General features: G+C 35.8%; 1 protein-coding gene across 23 annotated transcripts in view; it reads right to left on the bottom strand.

Annotated features, from left to right (window-relative positions):
- The window catches only part of KHDRBS2 (KH RNA binding domain containing, signal transduction associated 2), a 634,276-nt gene extending 609,765 nt beyond the window's left edge, over positions 1 to 24,511 (bottom strand). For all 23 annotated transcript variants that reach the window (XR_010586373.2, XR_012434458.1, XR_012434459.1 and 20 more), the window contains exon 1: positions 24,182 to 24,511. Coding sequence is in view for 2 of the 23 variants with exons in the window: in XM_045391082.3 (XP_045247017.2) it covers positions 24,182 to 24,272 (91 nt within the window). In the remaining 21 variants the exon portion in view is untranslated. The remainder of the gene's footprint in view (positions 1 to 24,181) is intronic.
- Positions 24,512 to 26,482: the final 1,971 nt, after the last annotated feature.

Here is a 26,482-nt window from a genome sequence, read left to right as displayed (position 1 = left end):
CATGCACACATATGTTTATTGCGGCACTATTCACAATAGCAAAGACTTGGAATCAACCCAAATGTCCATCAGTGACAGACTGGATGAAGAAAATGTGGCACATATACACCATGGAATACTATGCAGCCATAAAAAAGGATGAGTTTGTGTCCTTTGTAGGGACACGGATGCAGCTGGAAACCATCATTCTCAGCAAACTATCGCAACAACAGAAAACCAAATATGGCATGTAATGTTTTTCTAAAAACACAGTGGTATTTTTTAGCATGTTTGGGATCTAGCAGCTACTGTAACATCAATTCTTTTTTCCATTACTTCAGTTATCAACTATATTTTTTGAAAATATTTTTAAAAATAAGAGTTGCTGCATATTGTCTCAACCAAATATTACTGATACATGATTAATGTTTACTGTAATGGAAACAACAGACTATTTTTGTTTAGCAAAGTGATAACCTGTTAAATCCAACTAGAATAATTCATATCAATTGTTTTCATATTTTACCATCCAAAAACATTACTGCAAATACAACAATATTTTTCTCAACTTTATAACAGGAAAATCTGAGAATCTCTTCACAAGTGTACATAACATAATGAATGCTCTGTGTTTCTTATAAAATGAAGTTACTTTAAATACTATGTCTATTTACTAAATTCTCTTAATTACTACTTCATATTCAATAATTTATAAAAATGTGCATCAAGCCTTGAGGTGAAATGGTCTTGACACATTGGTTTTACATCTTGCCATAGAGTAACATTTACAATTAATTTATTGCACCTAAATCAATATGCACATTTTCTGCAAATCAGAAAATGCTTTAATTTCAGGGATATCATTTTAACCTCCAGGATGAAAGTCACAGGACATCATTGTCCTTACTGTTACCAAATAAAAGCTCTAGGGGAAGCTTTGATTTTCAAAATGCAGAGTCAGGTACACAGTTTTGCACAAAATGCAATCTGAAAACATCAACCGGATATTATTTCTCATTTGACGTCAACCTGCCTTTATCTGACAAGTAAATTGGGTACACAGTCAAATACACAGAAAAAAGATGCAAATAATATATATTCTTTATAAGCACCTAAAGTTATGTCCCAAAGTCAGCGAATATAGGAAATGATTGAGTCACATCATTTTTTGAAAAAATACTAACTGATCACTTTACTATGCTTTCCTTATGTCCCCAATGCTACTTTTAAAAACAAAAATTATCAGCGTTTCAGGGATCTGCCAAAGGGCTCTCTTTGTTGTGAGATGTCAAACTAAAAATGCTTACTACTCATTCCTCTAATCAAAAACTCTAAGACTGAAATGAATATATCCATACCCATTTTTTTATTCTATGTACTCTAATATAGCAGTTACATTCCAATTTAAACAGAAAGCCAGTTTGTTTCTTCCCATTGTGATTTTCAAATTCAACTTGGTGACTTTTTGAATCTACAAAAGAGCATGGGTTGGCTATTTTCTTTTCCTTTATTATAGCCTTTATCCTGTCTTATCCCAACAGGCCTCTCTGTTTGCAAGAACTCACAAAAGACCATTAACAGTTTCAAATGATCTTATTCTTTTTGTGACATGCAACAATTGACTGATTTTACACTTATTGAGATATACAGAGTAGGGATTTATTACCACATCATTCTGACTGCCTTTCTGTTTTTTGAAATACATAGTTTGAATAATATATATAATACATATTTATCATCCAATATTAGGCCTTTTTCCTATTCCTTATCATAGTCATTGAATCAGAAAGCCAACATGAAGCTCAAAAAGTAAGTGGCATTAAAAGTCCTGCTGTCTTCTTAGGAGTCCCACAAATACAACTTCACATGACTAACAATTGAATAGCTAGTATTCTGTTTCACATCCCTGCCCCTACCCACTGAAACTCATGAGATTAACAATTTCAACTATCTAATATGAAGATAAGTTCCAAAACACAAATAGATCTAGAGCAGTAATCATAGGAAATTTGCATTTTTGTTAAAACAGAATGATTAAGTAAGCTTGGGTTCACAACCTATCAGAGAACTATCAAGCTTAAAGTTTTACTTAAAGCTTAACTAAAGGATGCACTGGGGACCCTCCAAGTACTGGTGTTGCAATATACACTAAAATATTTATCTAGAAAATGAGCTTATTTGATCTTGTTCATATAATAAGTGATTTAATGATAAAGGGAAAGGATAACATAGACCACTAAAAAGACTGTCTCCTGCATACCACCCTTGCTAAAAGAGCAGCTATTTGCTTTCAATTACAAACCAAATTTGCTAATTAATTAGCTTCCACTTTGATAGGCAGAAATAACAGGATGACAGTGAGTGTGTGTGTGTGTGTGTGTGTGTGTGTGTATTTCAGGTATATCATTAGTAGTGAAATTAAGTGAACTCCTCCAGATTTAACACATAAAGATGAATTTAAAAAGATGGAACATTTTTAAAAATTAAAGTTAATTGAGGAAGGATTAAGAAAATCAATCAGCTAAGTGTTATATTTTCAATTACATTTAGTTTAACCAACCCCAAAGCCTATAAATATTACGATAGTAAAATAAGAGATCTTGTGACTATTTCACAAAAATTCTTTTCTTATTTTCTTTCTCATTTAGGAGTATCTTATATTCACCTGTTCATTGCAGGCTTTTAGTTCCCAGCAGCAAATGGAAAAGCAGAACATGGCAATAGGCCTTTTGAAACCAAAAGAAAAGATTGTCACACCCAAACTACCAGCTATTTCCCTTTTGAATACAAACATACTATTTGAAATAACTCATTTAGCTTTTTCTGAAAGCACCTTGTATAACCTTGCAAGTGATGATTTGTAATGTGGCAGGCTGTTATCAGGCAGCTACAATATTTTTACTCAGCTCAATAAAGAGCAGCATTATTCCAAAGTTCATTCATACAGAAACATTTCAGGGGTGGTATTTTCCAAGCCTAGTTCATGTTTATTCATTTCTTGATTTGGAGGTGGGGGGGGAGGAGGAGATGGGGCCGACAAGCCATCTTCCTCCTCACTTAGGTGACTGACTTTCAACTCACGAAGGACTCTAGCAGGTTTTATTTGTATTGCACAGCCAAAAGGGATTAAAAATAATCTTACATTATAGCATCCTATGCATTGCAGTGTCTGCATTTGACCACCTTCCCTCGTCCTTTTGGCTTCAGTGCATATCTGTCCACCTTCTACGTACCAGGGCCTATATATTTCTTGCTTGAGGGCTGGCTCCGGCTGGCAGGACCTGCTTATTTGCCCCTACATGACAAGCATAAAATATCAGCGAATTAATGCCTCCTAGGAGCTGCTCTCAATCTATGGCTGATGGAATTCAGGTAAATAAATTAGCTCCCTCACTTCTCCACTTGTGTATGCTTACCTTCTAAAATTTCCTGGTGTGATTAAGCACCAGTTGCCAATAGCAGTAACTCGCTTGAAAACAAATCATATGTGGGCGCCTTTTTTGCAGCTCTAGTTTCCTCACTTCCTGAGATCACCTCAAAAATAAATTATCTGCATTTCAAATGATTTGTCTCAAAGTCTACTATTTCTGGGGGAATTTGTAACACACAGTGCACCTCTTACTAAATAAGTTTGGGCCTAACTTCAGCCAAAATGAATGAAGGGCAAATCGGAGATACATATTTACCCTAACATGCAAGCAAAAATAAAGATGTCAACAGAGAACAACTGCATTCTTTCTCCTTATTTTTATCTCTGAGAATTAGTAGAGTTTGAAAAGGAAAAATTTTAAATAATGATGTACAATACATATATAGATGTTCTTAATTCACACATAATTACAATTAGACTTACACACAAATAAAAATATTTTTTCTTTAGAAATTAATAAGGTTCCTTTGGCATTTTAGCTAGTTTCAGTGCTGGATATTAGTAGTAGCACAAGTAAGTTTCTACACTCAAGTCCTAATTTCCACGTCTGCTCCTGGGGGAACCCAAACTGAAACATTATAAGAGATTGCTATTATCCTATGACCAGACCTGTTCTCCTTTGTAACCCTTTTGGTTTCAAATAACATAAACCAATTGAAGCCATCTTAAACAATCATCAGAAAAGGACATATCTTGGAAAAATTCCAGGGTTTCTCAAGAGACCAAGGTCAGCTGGACCCCTTGAAAGACTTTCTTGGAAGGCCACAGGAAACCAAGGAAATTCCCCTTCATCTCTACCTCACTATTTTGTTTCGTCTGAAGATTAGACCCACAGCTCCAAAGTTTACATGTCCTCTATATTAGGAATCAGCCCAAACTGGTTTGCTTCCTCTCAGTTTTAATGCCAAGCTCCCAACAGAAAGAGTCTTTTAGCTGCTCTGAGCCTTTTGGCTGCAGTCAGGTGAACAAGGGTCTATAATAAAATGCTCAGAGGAGAGAGGGGTTCTAAAATGGGTCAAAACAAACTTGGACAATCTCCTTAAAAATCTCATAAAATATCAATTATATAATAATAACAGTTACTAGGGAATAGAAAGTGGAACACATAAGCAAATTGTATTTATTTTTTGTTTGTAACTGGGAGTAGTCAAAATGAGCTACAGACTAACAATAAATGTTGAAATGCAACAGAGATTTTATTCTCTCCTATTCTCCCTATGTAGATCTTAAACTGACTAGTATTGCAAAAGTTTGATAAATGTATAAAAAGATGCTTTCAGGGATTCAAATCTATCAACTACTACTTAACATCAAATCACACGTTCATACACAAAATATTTTGTGATTAAACTTCAAGATTGTTTTGCTTTAATAATAAGTTATGAAATTATTGTTCAATACTATGAAATTGCAAAAACATAAGATGAAATAGATATTTATATGTTATCTAAGCAAAAGTTCCATTTTCAAGAAAGTATCAATACATAGCTTTTGAAGAAAACAAAGTATTTTTCTTTTCTCATAACTTTCTATAGCAGGTATTAATCCTATGGGAACACATTTCAGTATTTAACAATTTTGTATCACTTGATAGCATCTAAATTCATTTCTCTTCCTGTCCTAAATACAAACAAAAAGTTTCCACTGAAACACTATCCTAAACCCCATTATACAGGTTCATTTGCTTTTGGGGGTAGTAGCTTTCATGCCCATAAAAACATACTTCTTGGAGAATTACCTCACCAAATGCCAGCACTGATATATTCTGTCAGTCTAGATCATTGTTAAATCTTCTTTTTGGTTATTAGTGTTGACATGATGAGTACATACATGTTTACTAAATGATAGTGGTTTAGTACTTGAGGGATAAGCATAAAGTCACCAGTCACTTATGCTGTTGAGCAATTTCACGAAATTTATGTCACATTTCAGGGTGACAGCAATGCTGGCAGCTAACATGTCCCTGAAGATGAAGATAAAAAGATGAGCTATCATTGTGGATGCAGACGTAGGTCTGAGTTGTTAAGTCTACAAGTACATCTACTCTACCAAGGGTGGGGATGCCAATTCTGTTTATATAAAATATACTGTTTTCTTGAAAAAATATAAAAACCATGTAACATATTGTCTAAGCTTACATGGTCCCTTTTAATGGAAATGTTTAATGTGTTAATACAGAAAAAAATGTTTCCTCTATTTTTTTTTCTTCACACCAGAGCCTACTTTGCCACTCAGGACAGTGCAGTGCTTAGGATTTACTAGATATGATTCCATAGCTATGTATAAATTTAAAATACAGTATAAACAAATATCATGCTTAATAATCTCAACAGTCACTGTCTCCTTCAGAATTAAAACAGTCATGCAAAGGGTCAATATTGAAAGACAATTCATATATTCATAAAACACTATAAAATTTATTTTGCCATATTTTATATATTTAAACACAAACCTTCATTGTATTTACACAGTATTTTTGAACACTTTAAACATAGCATTGGGCAGAGAAAAATTTTTTCAGCAAATGATTCTGGAACAACTGGATATTCCAATTAAAAAATACTTTGACTATCTTGACACCATATACAAAAACTATTTCTAGATGAGACATAAACCTATACTTAAAAGCTAAAACCATAACGCTTCTAGAAGAAAATATTGAGAATAACTCTGTGACCTTGATATAGGCAAAGATTTCTTAGAGAGGACACACACAGGACCAAGTATGAAAAAATTATAAATTGACTTCAGCAAAATTAATAACTTCTGCTCTTTGAAAGATGAGAATATTAAAAGCTGAGCCACATATTAGGGGGAAATATTCACAAAACATATTTGTAAAAAACGATGCAAACCCAGAACACAAATAACTGCTACAAGAATAAAAGACCCACAACCCAATTAAAAATTTGCCTCAGCATTCTAGGCACTCATTTCAAATAAGAATACATATAATGGACTCCAAAAAAGCACATGAAAGCATGATCATCAACATTAATATTCAAGGAGATGCAAATCAAAACCACAGTAAGTTATCACTGCAAACCACTGAAGTGGCTATTGTTAAAAAGACTGAGAACTTCAAATGTTGGCAAGGAAATGCCACAGCCAGAATTTTCATACATCACTGGTAAGAGAGTGAGACTGTATAAGCATTCTAGAAAACTGTTTGCAATTCCATATATTATAATAAAAGGTTAAGCATATATATGATCTAAGACCCAGAAATTACACTCCATGCAAAGAATGCATGTCTATAAAAATCCTGTACGTGAACTTTTATAACAGCTTATCTATAATCAGCTAACACTGAAAGGAGCCCATATGTACATTCATGATATTGAATAAACAAAATGGGACATATTTGTACAATGGTGTACTTCTACTTCTCAGCCATAAAAGAAATAAACTATTAATACATGCAACAACATGGATGACTGTCAAAGATATACTGAACCTAAGAAAAAGGAAGAGTAGATACTACATTGTTCCACTCCTATGAAGTTGAAAAACAAAGCTTTCTCTAATAACAGAAATCAGAATAGGTGGTTCCTAAAGGAAATGGAGGGGACACAGTTTGAATATTTGTCCCCTCTTAATCTTATGTTAACATGTGATCCACAATGTTGGAGTTGGAGCCTGTTGGGAGGTGTTTGGATCCATGGGAGTGGATCCCTCATTAATGGCTTGGTGCCTCCCCTACAGTAAAGGTAAGTTCTCACTCTCTTAGTTCACACAAGAGCTGGTTGTTTAAAAGGGTGTGGAACCCCATCCTTCTCTCTCTCTCTCTCTCTTTCTCTCTCTCTTTCTCTGTCTCCATGTGACACATCAGCTCCTCTTCCATTTCTGCCATAATTTGAAGCTTCCTGAGGACCTCGCCAGAAGCAGATACTTGTATTATGCTTCCTGTGCAGCCTGCAGAACTGTAAGCCAAATAAACCTATTTTCCTTATAAATTACCCAGCCTCGAGTATTCCTTTATAGCAATACAAAAAAGACTGATACAGCAGGTTATGGAAAGGGGTCACAAGGGAAGTCTCTAGGCTGACAGAAATGTTCTTTACTTTGATACGGGCATTGTTCACACAAGACTATACAATTACCAAAACTCATTAAGTTTTATACCTAAAATCTGAATTTCACTGTTTATATATTTTACCTCAACGTTTTTAAAGAAAGAAAACCAAAGCAAAGTAGATAAGGAAAAGAAATCTTTATTAATTTCTGCTATCAGATAAATACTGCATATACACTTGCATAGGATTCATGAGATGACTGGATGACCTATGAGATCGTTGGTAAGAACCTATGTCATAGATGAGGAAAGAAAGGCTCAATAAGATTTAGAAATTGGCCCACTGTCACAAAGCTACCAGGTTAGCAGATCTGGCACTCAAACGGTAATATTTTGACTTTACCTACCATTTTTTTTTCTACTATGACAGTAGCTTTCAGCATTTTCACCATATTCCACAGTAAGAAATGCATTTTATATAATGACCTGATAAATCCACAAATTCCATATACACATATAAACTATAATAAATGTTTCATAAAGTTATGTTTAACCTTAAAAAAAAATATATATATAGTACACACACATATATACACATGTGTATGTGTATGTATGAATAAATATGTATGTGTGTATATATATAGTCATATGCCACATAATGTTGTTTCAATCAACAATAAACCACATATAACATCATGGTGGTCCCATAGGATTATAATAGAGCTGAAAAACTCCTGAGGTTTACCCATCCTAATATCTAGCACAACCTATTACTCATGAGTTTGTGGTGATGCCAATGTTAGCAAACCTACTGTGCTGCCAGTAGTATAAAAGTATGTCACACACAATCATGTAGAGCTCATAATACTTGATAATAATGTTACTATTTTATGTATGTATTATACAATACTTTTTACTGTTATTTTTGAATATGCTCCTCAACTTACATATTTTTAAAGTTACCTGTTAAACAGGCTCAGGCAGGTCCATCAGGAGATATTCCAGAAGGAGATATGATTATCATAGATGATGACAGTTCCCTACATGTTATTGCCCCTGAAGACCTCCCAGTAGGACAAGATGTGGGGTGACGGTGAAATTGACAATCCTAACCTGTATAGTACTAGGTGAATGTGTGTAGTTGGGTATTATTTAATAAGAAAGTTTAAAGAGTAAAAAAAAATAATAAATTTAAAAATCAGAAAAGCTTACAGAATAAGGATATAAAGATATTTGTATAGCTAACTACAAAAAGTCAAAAACTTTTTTAAAATTAAAAAGCTTATAAAGTAAAAAGTTATAGTAAGCCATTAATTTATTATTGAAGAAACAATTAAAAAAAGAAATTCAGTGCAGCCTAACTTACAGTGTTTATAAAGTCTACAGTATTGTACAGTAATGTCCTTGACCTTCACCTTCACTTACCACTACTGACTAACTCACCCAGAGCAAATTCCAGTCCTGCAAGCTCCATTCATAGTAAATGCCCTATATAGGTATACCACTATTTATATTTTATACCGTATATTTACTATACTTTTTCTATGTTTAGGTATACAAATACCATTATGTTACAATTGCCTGCAGTAATCAATACAGTAACATGCTATACAGCTTTGTAGCCAAGGAACAATAGCTGTACCATACAGACTGGGTATGTGGTAGCTATTCCATGTAGGTTTGTGTGAATATACTTTCTGATGTTCACACGATGATGAAATCGCCTAATGACACATTTCTCAGAATAGATCTTTGGCACTGAGCAATAAATGACTGTATTTGAAATGATACACAAGCACATCCTTTTTCTTAGGTCCAACACAGTCGTGATTTCCTCCAATACTGAAACAGACCTATGTAGCAGGCTGCATTGAAAGATAATACATTTATCTTTTCATATATCCTCAGTCAAAAAGAGAAATGCTCACATTACAAGAAGCAGTGAGGATCCAGTAGCATGCCCACTGAGGCATTCCATCTCATGCTCACCATGGATGATAGCTTCACTGACCACAATGGAGGCAGTAAATTTCTGTATTGAGTACAGGAGGACAAATACAAAGGAAAAAAGGTATCAAGATGTTGGCAGTGAGTGGTCAGTAAAATCACATATGCCAAGATGTCAGTAAGAATTGCCAAAGGAAAAAGCAAATGCCTACAATGGATTTCAGAGAGGAAAAGATTCAGGATTCCAAGAACAGTCCTATAAAAGGAGTCAGAATTCATTTTACAATTTTATAATATCATATGTAGTTTTATAAAAGGATGTTCCACATTACACTGAGGAAATTAGAAAGGTGGAAGCAGACAGGATGAAGAACGGAGATATAGAGAATAGGAGACTACAAGAGTTCTGTTGTAGTTTACAGTGAGCAAAAGAAACAATAGGCAGCCATCATTATCTTTTCAGTTTAGAACTAAGAGTGTACCCAATTTGCACATGAGGGAAAAAAGGGATATAGAAGTTAAAGTACCTCACTCAGAATAACATGGGTCTTTAATTCTAGGAAGAAACAAGGGACTTAGGGAGTCTAGCTTCAGCATGTCAGCCACTACCCTCAAATGACTCTCTCATTCTACTGTACCCTTTTATAAATTAAATCACACAAAAATTGCTATTTTTCAGGTCAAAATGATGAAATATTATCAATTTCATACAGTTCAACATATTACTCCTAGCTCTCCTCCCCTGTGAAGTCAAAGTTCTTGGGCGAGTTCTCCTACCTTCTCTCATAGCCTCACTTTCTACTCATTCGTCAACTTGCAGAAATAAGGGGTTTTCTCCAACCCTTCTCTCAGTCTGTTCTTTGTTGCCAAATCCATTAAAGGCTCTTAATCCTTGTCTTACTTGATCTACTGCAACATTTGAAAATACTAAACAAATCCTTCATTCTTCAAATACCGTATTTATCCGATACTGAACTTACTTGGTCTTTCCGACCTACATTTTAGTAAAGTCCTTTGAGTCAACTTTGTAGATGAGTTTTCTATCTTTCCCTTAAATACTGATATTCCTCAGAGTTTCATCCTAAGTCTCCTTTCTATTGTACTTTATATGCTCTCTCAGGGTGATCTCTTCTACTCCAAAGGTCAATTATCACCTAGATGCTAGTAAAACTTAAACCATTACCTGCAGCACCATCTTTCTCCAGACCCAGCTCTCCACTTGCATCCCTTCAGTGTATATCCAACTGAATGCAGCACTAACCTTCTTTAATAAATATCTCAGTAACTGACACCGTCATTAACTAATTACCAACAAGCAACCCAGATGGCCAACTTGACCACCCTTTATTTCTCAGCCCCTCTATCCAACCCAACACTTTACATTTTACTTGCAATTTTTTTTTTTTTTTTGAGATGGAGCCTCTGTCACCCAGGCTGGAGTGCAGTGGCACAATCTCAGCTCGCTATAACCTCCGTCTCCTGGGTTCAATCGATTCTCCTGCCTCAGTCTCCTCAGTGGCTGGGAATACAGGCATGCGCCACCACATCTGGCTAATTTTTGTATTTTTAGTAGAGATGGGGTTTCACCATATTGGTCAGGCTGGTCTTGAACTCCTGACCTCGTGATCTGCCCACTTCGGTCTCCCTAGATCTGTCTACTTTTCCCCATCTGTGATATCATTATTTGAATCCAGGCCACTGTAACTTCTCTCTTGAACTGTTGCTCTGTCTACCTGATGTCCTGCCCATGTCTTGTACCTATCCAATCCAGTCTCCAGCAATGCAGCTACACTATACTTTAAATAAAACTCCATCACACTTGCCCTTTTTAAATACCTTTCAATGATTTACCATTACTTGTAGCATAAAGTCCAAAACTCTTAACATATTTTACAACGTACATGTGATAAGCCTCTACCACTCTCTAGACACACTCTTCTTGATTCTTTTCCCTTTACTATGTCTCCAACGATGCTTAACTTCTACCTATTTGAATAAATATTCTCTTTCTTGTCAGATTTTAAAGATGTTGTTTACTATATGCATGTATAATTCTCTCCAATTTATAGCTGCTTCATCACTGAATTCTGGTCGTATTCTACTTATTTGTAGAATCTCAACTAATACGCCCCCGCCTATGGAAGCCTTTCATCTCCGTACACTTGTTTAGGTGTCCTGCCCCAAACTCCTAAAGCATCATCTACTTCTCTTATCATTGTATGGTAGATTTTATGTAACTCCTGCCCCCTCCTCAAACTAAATGTAAATCTCTGTTAGTAAAGAGAAACACAAACAATAAGAACCAATTGGGCCAAGTCTGCATCGCTTCTCTTTGATTCCTAATGTCTAACGTATGTTTAACAAACACAATATATACATATATCACTCATCAAATATATATATACACACACACATATATATTCCCATAAATCCCTTATTTGTTATATATATATATATATATATATATATATATATATATATATAAAACACTCATTTTACTCAAAGGGAAACCATTTGGTTTATTGAAACTCATTCTAAATACTTATCACTTCATCTGACTTCATTAAACTGCTTTTAATTATCATAATGTTTTATTCTAACAGATTTTCCCTATGTGGCGATGACATAATATCCAGTCTTTCAGTAATTTTAGAAGACTAGCTTAATGCATAACCATCTATCATACTGAAGTCCATTCCAAAGTAGTATCATATAATAAAATGCCATCTGCCTCAGCATACCAAATGTTCTTTCATCTTTACACAATTCCTTAAAGGCCCCATTTTCCACAAGGTTTTGGATGGATAAAAAAGCAGCTTCTACATTTGTCAGAAAAAAAAAAAAACTTACACTGTCTGGAGACATAGATGATTCTTAATCCTATTTTACACTTACTAAAGCCTTTCCATTTATCATTTACAGGAGTAAACATCATGGTAAATGCGTTCTATTATTTAGTCATTCATCTACTGTTTGCATTTTATAGTATTATTTTATAAAATGGATGTACTGGTGGATGTAAATCAAGTTCCAGAAAAAAATTCCTCAAATTTCCCAGAGAAAATTATTTTAAAGGACACAACAAGTTCTACAGTAACCTAGTTAGTCACTTTTCTAAAAGTTTATCAAAGCAAGATTTTGCTATTCCCTTAAACAAGTTATGTTCTTTAATACCGTTTACATTTCAATGTATAATGGCTGTTTTTTGACACTTTCACACTTTTATTGGACATTTGCCTAACCTCTGATTTATTGTTTTTTAAAAAATCCAAATTGATTGTGCTACCTTGTAATCTTCCTTTTTATCTTTTCCTATAAAATAGGGACAATATTACCTGTCTCTCAGAATATAAAGAATAAGAAGAGCTATTTATGACAAATCCACAACCAATATCATACTGAATGGGCAAAAACTGGAAGCATTCCCTTTGAAAACTGGCACAAGACAGGGATGCCCTCTCTCACCACTCCTATTCAACATAGTGTTGGAAGTTCTGAATGGGTAATCAGGCAGAAATAATAAATAATCAGAAAGAAATGAAGGGTATTCAATTAGGAAAAGAGGAAGTCAAATTGTCCCTGTTTGCAGATGACATGACTGTATATTTAGAATACCACATTGTCTCAGCGCAAAATCTCCTGAAGCTGATACGTGACTTCAGCAAAGTCTCAGGATACAAAATCAATGTGCAAAAATCACAAGCATTCTTATACACCAATAACACAGAGAGAACCAAATCGTGAGTGAACTCCCATTCACAATTGCTTCAAAGAGAATAAAATACCTAGGAATCCAACTTAAAAGGGATGTGAAGGAGCTCTTCAAGGAGAACTACAAACCACTGCTCAGTGAAATAAAAGAGGACACAAACAATTGGAAGAACATCCCATGCTCATGGATAGGAAGAATCAATATTGTGAAAATGGCCATACTGCCCAAGGTAATTTATAGACTCAATGTCATCCCCATCAAGCTACCAACGACTTTCTTCAAAGAATTGGAAAAAAATACTTTAAAGTTCATATGGAACCAAAAAAGAGCACACATTGCCAAGACAATCCTAAGCCAAAAGAACAAAGCTGGAGGCATCACGCTACCTGACTTCAAACCACAAGGCTACTACAAGGCTACACTAACCAAAACAGCATAGTACTGGCACCAAAACAGAGATATAGACCAATGGAACAGAACAGAGCCCTCAGAAATAATATCACACATCTACAACCATTCTGATCTTTGAAAAACCTGACAAAAACAAGAAATGGGGAAAGGATTCCCTATTTAATAAATGGTGCTGGGAAAACTGGCTAACCATATGTAGAAAGCTGAAACTGGATCCCTTCCTTACACCTTATACAAAAATTAATTCAAGATGGATTAAACAGTTAAATATTAGACCTAAAACCGAAAAAAGCCTAGGCAATACCATTCAGGTCATAGGCATGGGCAAGGACTTCATGTCTAAAATACCAAAAGCAATGGCAACAAAAGTCAAAATTGACAAATGGGATCTAATTAAACTGAAGAGCTTCTGCACAGCAAAAGAAACTACCATCAGAGTGAACAGGCAACCTACAGAATGGGAAGAATTTTTTGCAATCTACTCATCTGACAAAGGGCTAATACCCAGAATCCACAAAGAACTCAAACAAATGTACAAGAAAAAAACAAACAACCCCATCAAAATGTGGGCAAAGGATATGAACAGACACTTCTCAAAAGAAGACATTTATGCAGCCAACAGACACATGAAAAAATGCTCATCATCACTGGTCATCAGAGAAATGCAAATCAAAACCACAATGAGATATCATCTCATACCAGTCAGAATGACGATCATTAAAAAGTCAGGAAACAACAGGTGCTGGAGAGGATGTGGAGAAATAAGAACACTGTTACAGTGTTGCTGGGACTGTAAACTAGTTCAACCACTGTGGAAGACAATGTGGCGATTCCTCAAGGATCTAGAACTACAAATACCAATTGACCCAGCCATCCCATAACTGGGTATATACCCAAAGGATTATAAATCATGCTGCTATAAAGACACATGCACACGTATGTTTCTTGCGGTACTATTCACAATAGCAAAGACTTGGAACCAACGCAAATGTTCATCAATGTTAGACTGGATTCAGAAAATGTGGCACATATACACCATGGAATACTATGTAGTCATAAAAAGGATGAGTTCGTGTCCTTTGTAGGGACATGGATGAAGCTGGAAACCATCATTCTCAGCAAACTACCATAAGGACAAAAAACCAAACACCACATGTTCTCACTCATAGGTGGGAATTGAACGATGAGAACACTTGGACACAGGAAGGGGAACATCACACACCAGGGCCTGTAGTGGGGTGGAGAGAAGGGGGAGGGATAGCATTAGGAGATATATCTAATGTAAATGACGAGTTAATGGGTGCAGCACACCAACATGGCACATGTATACATATGTAACAAAACTGCACGTTGTGCACATGTGCCCTAGAACTTAAAGTATAATAAAAAAATAAATAAAAAATAAAGACCTAAGCCACTGTGTATGTTCAATAAAAGCAGCCATTACTTGAGTCACCCCTTTCTTCTCCTCAAAATTCAACAAATTTCTTCTCATTCAGGCTCTTTATTTTGTTTGTATCACAGAAGCTCCCTCTCCTAAGTTGCAGTCAGGGCTTATCATTATCTAGCATACAATGCTATGAAACTGCTAAAAATATGCTCAACAGAAAACACACTTATTCTGGTTTTCTATAAGAAGAGTAAAATCTAATCTTTAATGTTTTAAAGGAAACAGACACTGATCGTGCCATTTCTGATAACAGTACAATAACACCAGTCAATCTGTTTCAAAGTTATTAAATTCTAATACCTCAAAACATGCAGATAACATTTAAATCAAGCCATATTGTTTTCTGCTTCTGATCAAATGTAAAATTTGCTCACTTCTAAATGTTAAACAAAACCCTGACCGCCTCAGGACACAAGAGAGGACCTACAGTTGTTCTTTTGTTTCTAGAAGAATTCAGCAAATACAAGCAGTTGTCTAAAAAATATGGGGAAAAGTGCCTCAGCAAACCACACAAAATTATCCATCACTTTTTGGGTCAAAAGAAGTCTGAAATGTTCCCTCTGCTCTGCTACCACATCACTAAACTCTCTACAAAGTAGTCAAGACAAGTCATTCGGAAATGTAGGCTGTCTTGATGATCCTTAATTCAATTCTATAATAAGGTAAATTTCCCCATTTATAAATTTATTTGACTTTCATAAGCTATACTTATATTTTATGATATCATATAATAATTCATCCAATATTTGCACTCAGAAACATATTTTAGAAGTTAATGGCAACAACAACATTGATCTTCTAGATAAAATTTGCATACTAGCATCTGGCCTTCTTTCAAAGCCTAACATTGGATCTCTATCATAGGAGACAATGTGGTGTAATGGTTACATGTACAATTTCTTTGCTGTGAGACTTGATATAAATTAATTTCTCTAAGCCCTAATTTTTCTAATTTGTAAAACTAACACTAATAACTACACAATAAGACTGGTGGGTAGATTACTTGTGGTAATGCATGCAAATCAACTAGTACAGTGTCCGGCAAAGAGTAAACTCACAATAAATGTTGAGATAATAATGGTAATAATGATAAATCTCCCATTACCATAAACAACCGAAGTTATGACTTTCTCTGAATTCCTGTATCAGTGGTCTCTAAAATTTATGTAAAACCTATTGGACCTTCCATATACTTATTTATATCACGTGTGTGTGTCTGTGTATATATACACACATATATATGTATACATATATACATATATATAGATGTCTATATGTATACAGTTGAATCCCCTATAGATTATAAATCCCATAAAGTAAACATTTGATATTTCATTACTAATAGCACATATCATGTGCAGTTTTTACCAACACACATTCAAGGGCATGTGTGATTGTGTAGTCAAATGAAGTAGAGCACTAGTCTGATGGAATTAATCTTCCAAACTATAGCTAAAATATAAAGTAAATAGCCTAATGCTTTTATGATTGTTTATTATCTCTCTATACCGCAAAATCTTTTTGGAATTACTGTTCATGAGTCAAATGGAGGATGCGCTAAAAATGACTTCTTTCCCCCAAAAAAGTTAAAACAATTGAGCAAGAGGATGCTTGGCCATGACCTCGCAAGTATTCGGCAAATAAAAGATGCACTCATTACAGAACTCTGCACTTGAGAAAATGAGGAAGTCATATAATATGGATATTTGCTAACATTAATGTAGAATATCAGCAATTAGTGGGTATTCTACCTTTAAACAATTTTCCAAATTATGTTTATTTTATTGGAATTCAGCACTTTATAGGTAATAGTATCAAATTTTGATCTATGGAATATATTAAATATTACACAGTTTATAGCTTTAAAAAAATCAAACTGGTGTCAGAATATAATTTCAATGAAGATATATTTCTTATAATATAGCCAAACCAAAAAGAAGGATCAAATTCGGTGTTCAAATAAGTGCATAAGGAAAGCCAATGATATTACAGTTATTTCCAAGGGTTTCTAAGAACTACCTCCAAACCTCACTTCCTCCCCTTCTACAGCTGCTGTGGGAACAAACAGCTTCACTATAGACTGTGTACATAAAGAGAAACCGAGAATAATGATCAGTTATGTTCCCACTCTCAGGTACCAGGCCATAAAAAGAACCTTAAAATGAGATAAATATAGAGAATATTACTGTGTCCATTATCCAGATGAATTTATCATGGTCATGCTCATTCTTATACAACTAGTTAATGAAATATTAATATTAATGTACAAGGCCTAATATTCATTCAAAAGATTTCATAAAGATATAAATTAAAACACATAAATGAATGGGGATGGGACATTACAGATAAACATAAGAAAAACTTTCTTTTCTAGAAAGTAGAGAAAAGGAGGCCAATTGTCTGAGTACCACAAGACTCGGGAATGACATTTTTATGGTTTTCCTAGATTTTCTTTGTGCCGCGTATGTGCCAGATTGAGTGCTAGAAAAGCTGGCAACTCAGAAGTATTAAAAGCAAACACACACACAAAGCCTCAATCCAAACAACAAAGAAACAAATGGGCAGATTCTCAGAGACCTCACAGAGTAAAGCAGGACTTCCCCGTACTAACTTTCCAACTTCCTGCAAATGAATAATTTTTCAAAATTGACTTAGAAACAAATGGAAACTTTCAAAGTGGCCTCCTGAGGTTTTGCATTATGCAAAGATAAAATATGACTGAATTAGTATTATCATTCTAAATGACAGAATTACTGAAAACTTGTTTCTGGAGATACTTTCTAAATACAAAATAGGAGAAAAAGGAAGATATGAGGTCAACATCATTCAGTTAATAAACATTTATTGAGGCCTTCTACATATGAGGCTGAAGGCAGGCATTAAAAATTCAGACAGAAGTCATAGTCTGGCCTTCAAGCTTAGTGGGGAAGACAACCAAAACAGAATTGCATGTTGCAATGTAGAAATGGTGGATAGGTTGAAAATAAAACCAGAAGTGCACTTAATTTATAATGAATTAGATGAGAAGCCATTATGAAAGGGTTCCTAGAAGAAGGAATAGCAGTACTCAGTTTAATTGAATGAAGATAAATTATAATCACGGAGAGAAGCTAGAAAGGGCATTCTAAAGCGAGGTCCTAGCATGTGCAACACCTTAGACATAGGAGAGGACAGAGAGAAGGGCAACTATTATCCACATGCAGAAGAGGTAGCAGAGGGGCCAACAGGAGACGGGTTCTGAAGTCTGATGGAGAAAAGCCCGTTTGGCCTCTACCTGGCACCACCACATACCAGGCACTGTGAAAAGTGCTGCTAATATAATGATGAAAAAGACTTAGTTCTGCTCAAGAGCGGACAAAGAGGAGCTGTTTCACTAGTGAGAGAGACAGGCACAACCTGATCATTCTAAAATAACAGTTTGGACAGTGATCTAGAGGCGTTCATTATGGGAATGAGGGGAAGATATCTAGCTTTCTGTGAATAGGTATGGGAATGTCAAGGGAGTCTAGAGAGTGAACGATAAGCAGTTTGGTATACCTGAGAGAAATTAAGCAGAAAGGCTGAAGAGATGCTTCTGGAGAGGTAAGCATGTTATAAGAACGTCAAGGGGTATGGACTACACCTTGCAGGCAATGGAAATTATTAAGAAGTGTGACGTGGTGAGACTTTAGCCTTAAATGAAGTACTGTGACGGCATTCTGTGTGTTGGTGTGGGAAGGAGGGAAATGAAGGATGATGAGGGCAAGAAACGGTCAAAGAAGGAAGTAAAACCAGCAGAGTACAGTGCCTAGAAGACAAGGAAGGTAGAAAGAAATCAGAAGAAGGTCAATAGTGGAAAGTGCAGCCAAGAGACTTGATGACAGGTCAGCAAAAATTTATTTGATTTGGCAATTATGAGATTATTCTGTCACTAGGGTCATCAGTTTCAGGACAGTGATGAAGACAGAAGCCAAACTGAATAAATTTTAAAACGTAAATGAAGAAAGTGAGGCAGTTAGTATATACTAGTATTATCAGAAGTTTGAAGGAAACAACGAAGGATACATGTCAAGAGAGATCATTTTTTAATACTTGTGGCAAGTGAAAGAAGTATTCTATTTCTTCAAATTATTCAGATTGAATCATGTTGACAGCTGCTATAAAGAAAGAGTTGATTGGGAAAAGAGTAGGAGATATTGAATAAAGGATTTAACTACAGAATGAGTCCAGAGATGAAGAGCATTTAGGTCAAGGATATGGGTGGCAAGTCAACCTTGAAGAAAAGAAACATTTGGTCTTCTGGAAATGAAAGACAGTGACGATGACTATGGAAGTTTTTAGGTGGTAGGAGGTTAAGCAATAGCAGAAGAGATATATCCATTTCCTCCAATAAAAAGGATGATGAAATCACCTGCTGAGAGTGAAGAGAGTGAAGAACGTGTGGGTTTAAGGGGAAGTCTGAATAGGTCTGAAATTACTCTTGAAATAAATAGGATCAGGGCTAATCAAGCTCATGGTTAAAGACTAACAAGTGATCATTTACTAAACATGATATTTTTAAAACTCTAATCATTTTTCATACGGTAATTTATTTCATAATTTGCTTTATGAATTTAAATTTAACTCAGCAGTAATCTAAAGTAAGGAAGTGTTTATTTTACTTATTTTCTCAAATTGAGGTGCATCATCTTACATTTGTTTAATTTCTGCTTATATTTTTGTTATACACATAAAAATTACTAGCCGGGCATGGTGGTTCACGCCTGTAATCCTAGCACTTTGGGAGGACGAGGCAGGAGAATCACAAAGTCAGGAATTTGAGACCAGCCTGGCTAACATGGTGAAATCCTGTCTCTACTAAAAATACAAAAATTTGCTGGGCGTAGTGGCATGCACCTGTAATCCCAGTTACTCGGGAGGCTGAGGCAGGAGAATTGCTTGAATCCAGGAGGCAGAGGTTGCAATGAGCCAAAATCGCACCACTGCACTCCAATCTAGGTGACAGGGCAAGGCTCTGTCTTGAAAATAAAATAAAATAAAATAAAATAAAATAAAATAAAATAAAAAATTTTAAAAATACTGCTTATGTTATCACAGGCATCACAAGCAGAAGTTTGTTTGTTTATTTGTTTTTCCATCTTAAAAGAACTCTGCCTGGCAGGTATTACTTTTCCTGTTATATAGATGAAGAAACTGAGTATCAGAGAGGGGGGAAATGACACATCCTATATTTCCCAGTAGGTAGAAGTGTCAATACTCACTCCTAAGTGTTTTTCTTGTCAAAGTACAAATTTTCCACTATATCATAAATTGTTTTAATTGAAGATCAAAGATAACTTGAATTTAATTTTTTGCCCATGTTTTTCTTTTATTTAAGAAACATAAGTAAGATTATCCCAAATCTATTGGGAGAAAAAGGTGATTACATTAATCAAAAGAAAAGTCACTTTAAAGAGTCACAGGAATACTATTTTTAACCAGAAGCTGCTTTAGACATGACACTAATAACTTTCCTTAATTTAAAAACATATGAAGCTTTATGAAAAATATTTAAGAAACACTATCTAACCAAAAAATGGTTCTTTTTGATAACCGAAATGTAGTTAACTCACAAGTTTGCATTTGTGATAAGTATTAATCCCTGCTTCCTCAATATTTTAAGATCTCACTTATATCTGCAAAAATAAAGGCCAAGTCTAGATGGGAAGTCAAACTTTTCACTAAAGTTTGAAAATAGCACCTACAGTTTTTCGAAAACCATTCGAACTGCTGGGGTATTTGGCAGTGTTTGACATCGTCATATAATGCTTGCAAAGATTTCAGGCTAGGAAGTCTTCCCCAAACCGCTCTCAATTGGACAAAAATTTCTAATGCTCCTAAGAATATGGAATCACTGTAATTGAATATATAAATCCAAACAGATCTATGTCTGTCAGCAGACATAGAATATTTCCAGACAATATTCTCATGTATATATATTTTTGGCCTCAAACATTAATAGTAGTTCAATAGACTTAAGAACATAAATCTGTCCCCAATACCCAAAATAAAATATACACCTCAAATTACATTTTAGTGCCATAAATATATTATTAATCATTAAACTAGGAAAGAATGAAAAAAGTTTTGAAAATGTGCAGCCATTGATTTTTTGTTCCGAATATACAAACATCACTTCGTTGTATCCATCAGTAGTCTGAGACTTAATTAGAATTGCAAAAACAAAAAAAAACAAAAAAAAAAACCATATACATCACTTAGTCCAACTCCTTAATTTGAGAGACAAGGAAACTGGGCCCAGGGAAAGAAAGCTTACCCAGATTCAGTTGAGGTTAAAGTGGAATTCAAATCCAGGTATCTAGATTCACAGTTTAATGCACTTCCCAGAAGCAGAATAGATATAAATAACCTCATGTAATTTCATCTGGCAACCAAATTCAGACTCTGAGTAGAACTTTAAAGATAGTCCTGAGTTTGCTGTTTTATCATATTCAAAAGCACCTACCATAACAAGTGGATAACTAAACAACATTATAATCGCAGGACGAACATTATTTTAATTATTTAAGCATACTAGAAACAAACTTCAAACTACATTATTCAAGATTTCTTCTGAGTAACAATCAATTGAAATCATTCTTATGGAAAACACACAGCAGAAACAAGTGAAATAAACTACAATGGACCCCCCAAAAACCCCAAATAAACATCCAACTAGTACTTTCAACCCCACAGCCTTCAATTCTACATGCAGCACTGTCAATTGAGCCCTGATTTGCATCTATCACCAATCAAAATGCAAAATAAATCATTGTGAAAGCTCATTGGTTTATATTACTGCCTTTATAGATATTAGCTTCCGGAAAATCATTCTGAAGAACTGAATCATCTGTATCATTTTTATTACTCATTCAGGCTTGACACTGTCTGCACAGTACTGACTGAAATGTACTTCAGTATGCACCTTCTCTCCAAATGAATATCTATGTCAGGTTTATTTATAGCCACTGCCTTCAATCAGTGCATTCTCAAGTATAAGAAATAAAATCACCTCAATGATACTCTTCTATAGACATCTGAAACTATGTGTGGACATCTTGGCAACTGGCCTTTGGAAAGATAATGAAAGATCTATACCATAAAATATACATTAAGATCATTGAGATTCCAAGAACAATCATCTTACACTCTTTAATAAGCACATGTAAAGAGTCCCAAGTACTGAGGTAATCTAAAACTTATGCATCCTTTTGCATAACTCTTTATGTACTCCAAGATTATTATAACCTCCTCCATTCTCTTTTCCTTATGCTGATTTCTCTGAAATTTAGGTACCCTCTTTGTTTCTTACTTAGATGCTTTCCTCTATTCAGGAGCTTTTCCTTCTAATTCTTTACAAAAGCAGGGCATGCTTCCCCCTGCTGGGAAAAAATCAAATTACAAGGAACATCAGAACATGTTCCTAAGTATTATATCAAGAAATCAAGTTCCTAGGAAAGATAAAATGTTAAGGAACCAAGTGCATAGCCTTCTCTGACTGCTTTACCAGACAAAGAAATACTTATGCACTCTGTTAAGAGTTTCTTGTACGCATTTATTTAGCTTGACCGCCTTCAAGTACAATAACTCATATTAATGACTGATGAATTAATCTTTGAGCCACTTGTCTCAAATAGAACTCTAATTAGCGGGTCAGAGAGAACGATCAATTTGTAAGTGTTTTTTTTTTTTTTTCACTTTAAAGACATATTATCAGCTACATAAAGAAATTTCTGGAAAATACATTGAAGACTATTCAAAATATATTAAAGATACTGAAGACTGGTAAGACTTGCCTTTTAAATCATTTCAAACAATCTTAAACATCTATTAACTCATTATTTTGCTATTATTTTTATGTAGTTGTCTTTTTTGAGAAAGCAAAAAAGTGCATTTTTATTGACTTTACTTTTCCACTTTAATTTCTATTTTTTTCATTCAGTAACCAAAGTAGTAGGCATAATTGTATTTCACCTTCCCACTTATCTATAAAACAAGCTTTTTTCCCTGAAAACAGTTCAGTTATTTCACATGTTCCATGTTTTGACTATAAATCTTTTTCTAACTGTTTAGCATTTAAACATAAAAAAAACCTTACACTTTATTGTTAACATAAATAACAATCCATCAATTAAAAATATAGCTAACACCGATTTAAATCATATATTGAGGAGCAGAATTTATTCTTCCTTGGTACAACTAAGTCTCAAAAAAATCTTTTAATACTGAGGAGCTGGGGTAGAGGAAGTTATCCCTTTTAGTTTTTTGCTGTATGTAAGTCCATAACAACCTTAGCTACAAAACTGCACTGTAACCAATTTGATGATGAAGCAATTCATTATTAATGAAGCATTCATCTAAAAAAATCTGCAGCTGTTTTATAAAAGGCATGTGTAAATAACTACAGATATAGGTGTCTTGAGTATTTAGATGGCATTATTATAACATAAACGGAGTAATTTGGTTAATAAAGTTTGTGTGTCTTTTTTTTTTTTAACCTTTCAAAGCAATGCAAAAGACAAGACATATATGTTCCTCTGGGAACGAAATCTCCTTTAACATTACAGGTACACAAAAGAAAATGCACACTTGGTAAAACAGTTGATCAATTATAGAGCGTTCCCAGGGACCAGTATCTCGCAGAGTACCCAATCATCACACTTCAAATAAATGTATAAGCACTTTAGCCTCTACTTACTACATTAACATACATATAAGAACATGCACAGTTTAATGCATAGGTTAATTCTAACACTTTCCATAGGATAGACTTTGATTAAAGGGCATCAAACATCACTTCCTAAATGCAGTAAAAAATAAAAATAAAAATACTGATCTGTAGCCAAAAAGCTCTTAGAACACTACATTGATCACCATTGACTTCCAAACTGCTTTCCCCTCCCTCAGCGAAGTGAAAATGTCCCTGTAGACCGCGTTACACTTTACGGTTTCTCTATCAACGATCCTAACAGGTCACATCGCCACTGCCATTAGATCTCCGTAGCTTTGGTCTTCTCCAAATTAAGACGTGGAGAAGGAGCACTGCTGTCCGCCCCAAGAACGGGGTCTGTCCGCCCGAGCTCTGAGACGAGCATCTTCAGGGGGACAGTTTCTGCGAAGGCGGCGACAGGAGTCCCTCCCCAACTTCACTCCCCTAATCAAGCCAAGGGTGAAATAGGCAGCCGGCGGTTTGTGCCCATCGGTGGGGGCAAGTCCTACCTTCTGCCAAAAGGCGCGATGCATGCACAAAAGATGGATCCAGGCTATCTTTCTCTGCCATCAGCTCAGGCAAATATTTCTCCTCTTCCATAGCGCGGACTTCGGACTGTCCCCGGGCGAAGCGCGAGGTTCCGCTCGCTCGGACGCAGGGTCGTGGGGCAGCGCCTGGCTCCCGCGCTGCTCCTCCTCTGCGCGGCGAGGGGATCTCTGTGCGTCCTCACTGGCCCATGCACCCAGCACCTGCGACTCCCGCCGTCGGGCTGCGTGGCCCCGCGTCCACACCTGCCCGTCCCTTCCGTCGTCCCTCGCTCGCGCCGAGCCCGGGCTCACACCAGCGGCCTTAACTGGAGAGGCGGGAACAGGGCGCGGCCCACCTCCGCCAACCACTCATTGGTGGTGATGCCAGGAGAGGCGGGGCGCTGGCGAAGGCCGCGGGCCCTCATTGGGCCGTGGTGCACGTCGGGTCGCCTGACTGGCAGGAGGCAGCTGCAGAGGGGAGGGGAGCTCGGAAGATGCAAACGCTTTCTTCTTGCAGCCCAAGCCTTCCCTGGCTATTAGGCATGCCCAGTTCTGTGGAGCTCTCTGTGTCTTCAGCTAAGGTGCAGAGGAGAGAGAGGGCGGGAAAAGCGCCAGGTTAAACAGAGAGGTCTGAGTCCAAGTGGACAGGGGAGATGGAGATGAGAAGTGAGCCGCTGAGAGGGTGGAAAAGCGCCAGCGAAAGTCTCAGGAAGGTAGATGGGACTTCACCTGCGTCTCTAAGGCACAGGTGTCTCCTTTCCCTCACACAGCTCAGACGCACTACAGTTGTGCAGGAATCAGCAGCGCACTGGGTCTGGAAATATAATGAAGACTGCATGTGATCGGCAGCTGGTATTTCCGATGACCTACATCTCAGATAGGCAGTAGGATGTTCATTGATAAACAAAAAAAGCGGCTCGGAGAAATATTGTGCAGAAACATTCTTCCGGTGTAGAATCATTGGGATATTGAATTAGTTCTGGTAACCTATCTGTCCCTCCTTTCCCCAGACCCTATCTGTGGAAGGCAGGTTGGGAGGGGCTTAATTTAAAAACATATATATATATGTGTGTGTATATATATATATGTATGTATATATATATATATATATGATTCATTAGTCACAGTTTGTGAAGGAATTGGGAAGACATGTAGAAGAAGAGACTAGAACATAGGTAATCACGTTTGCTCTAATTCTCCCCTTTCTCCTCGTTGTATATGTGCCAGTCTCTTTCACCAGGTACTGTTGCTGAGCTACTTTGTATTATCCCACCTCTATTTAAAGGAAAGTTAAACCCTCATGATATCACCAACTGTGACCGAAAAAAAGCCCCATCCTTCTTTTACCAATGTGGCCATAAATGTAACTTGCATTCCTCAATCGCTAGGAAATAATCTTTCCCCAAGTCTTGGGTTCTCTTTTCATAAGCAGTCATTTCCTGATTCTTTCCCCCATTACTTTTGATGTAGAAGAATGAGGGCCAACTTTTCTACAAATAAAATATGCTGAAATTTTTCCAACTTCTCTTACTGAATTTAAATATTTTCCTTTTTATTTAATTTTTAGATAAATTTAGGAGATTATCTTTTATTTATATAATGTTTAAATAATGTAACGTGCCTCACATCAATTATTTCAATATGTCCTCGCAGAAGCACTCTGAAAGATGCCAGCCAAGTATTACTTTCTCTGTTTGTATAAATATGGGAACTGAGGCAAAACAGAGAACTTGTCTCATGACTAGTGAATGCTGAAGTTGAGATTAAAATTCAATTCCATATTAGCACCATTTAGATCCAGATTATACTGCTTCAACCTACCTTTCTGTGTGTTAAATATTTAATTTATTTGTGCATGAGTGCATTCAATAAAAGTTTATTGGATACTGAAAAGAGTCTAGGGACAGTACTTAAAATTGGAGAAACATTGATGAACAAGATACACATTCATTCCTTGTCATCACAAAGATATTTTCTAATGAGAGAAGACAAATAAAACCAAGTACACAAGAGAAACGGTAATTGCTGGCTGCAATAAAGGTCAAGAAAGAACCAAGGAGTTAAGCAAGATACTACAAGGGAAGACATTAGTTTCTTTATTTTTAACTAGGGTAAACATACAATCTCGATAAGCAGCTGATATTTACGGTGAAAATTCATGAAAAAGATTGAACCAAGTGTGTGCAATGTGCAAAGAAAGGCATTCTAAGCACGGGAACTTGCCACTGAAAAAGCCCTGTGGTGGAAAGAACTGTGCTGACTTTTGGAATTGACTGGTTTCAA

This window comes from Macaca fascicularis, chromosome 4 (genome assembly GCF_037993035.2).
Source record: "Macaca fascicularis isolate 582-1 chromosome 4, T2T-MFA8v1.1".
Taxonomy (NCBI): domain Eukaryota; kingdom Metazoa; phylum Chordata; class Mammalia; order Primates; family Cercopithecidae; genus Macaca; species Macaca fascicularis.
Note: the sequence above shows the minus strand (reverse complement) of the source record. Positions and strands in the feature narration are given on the sequence as shown.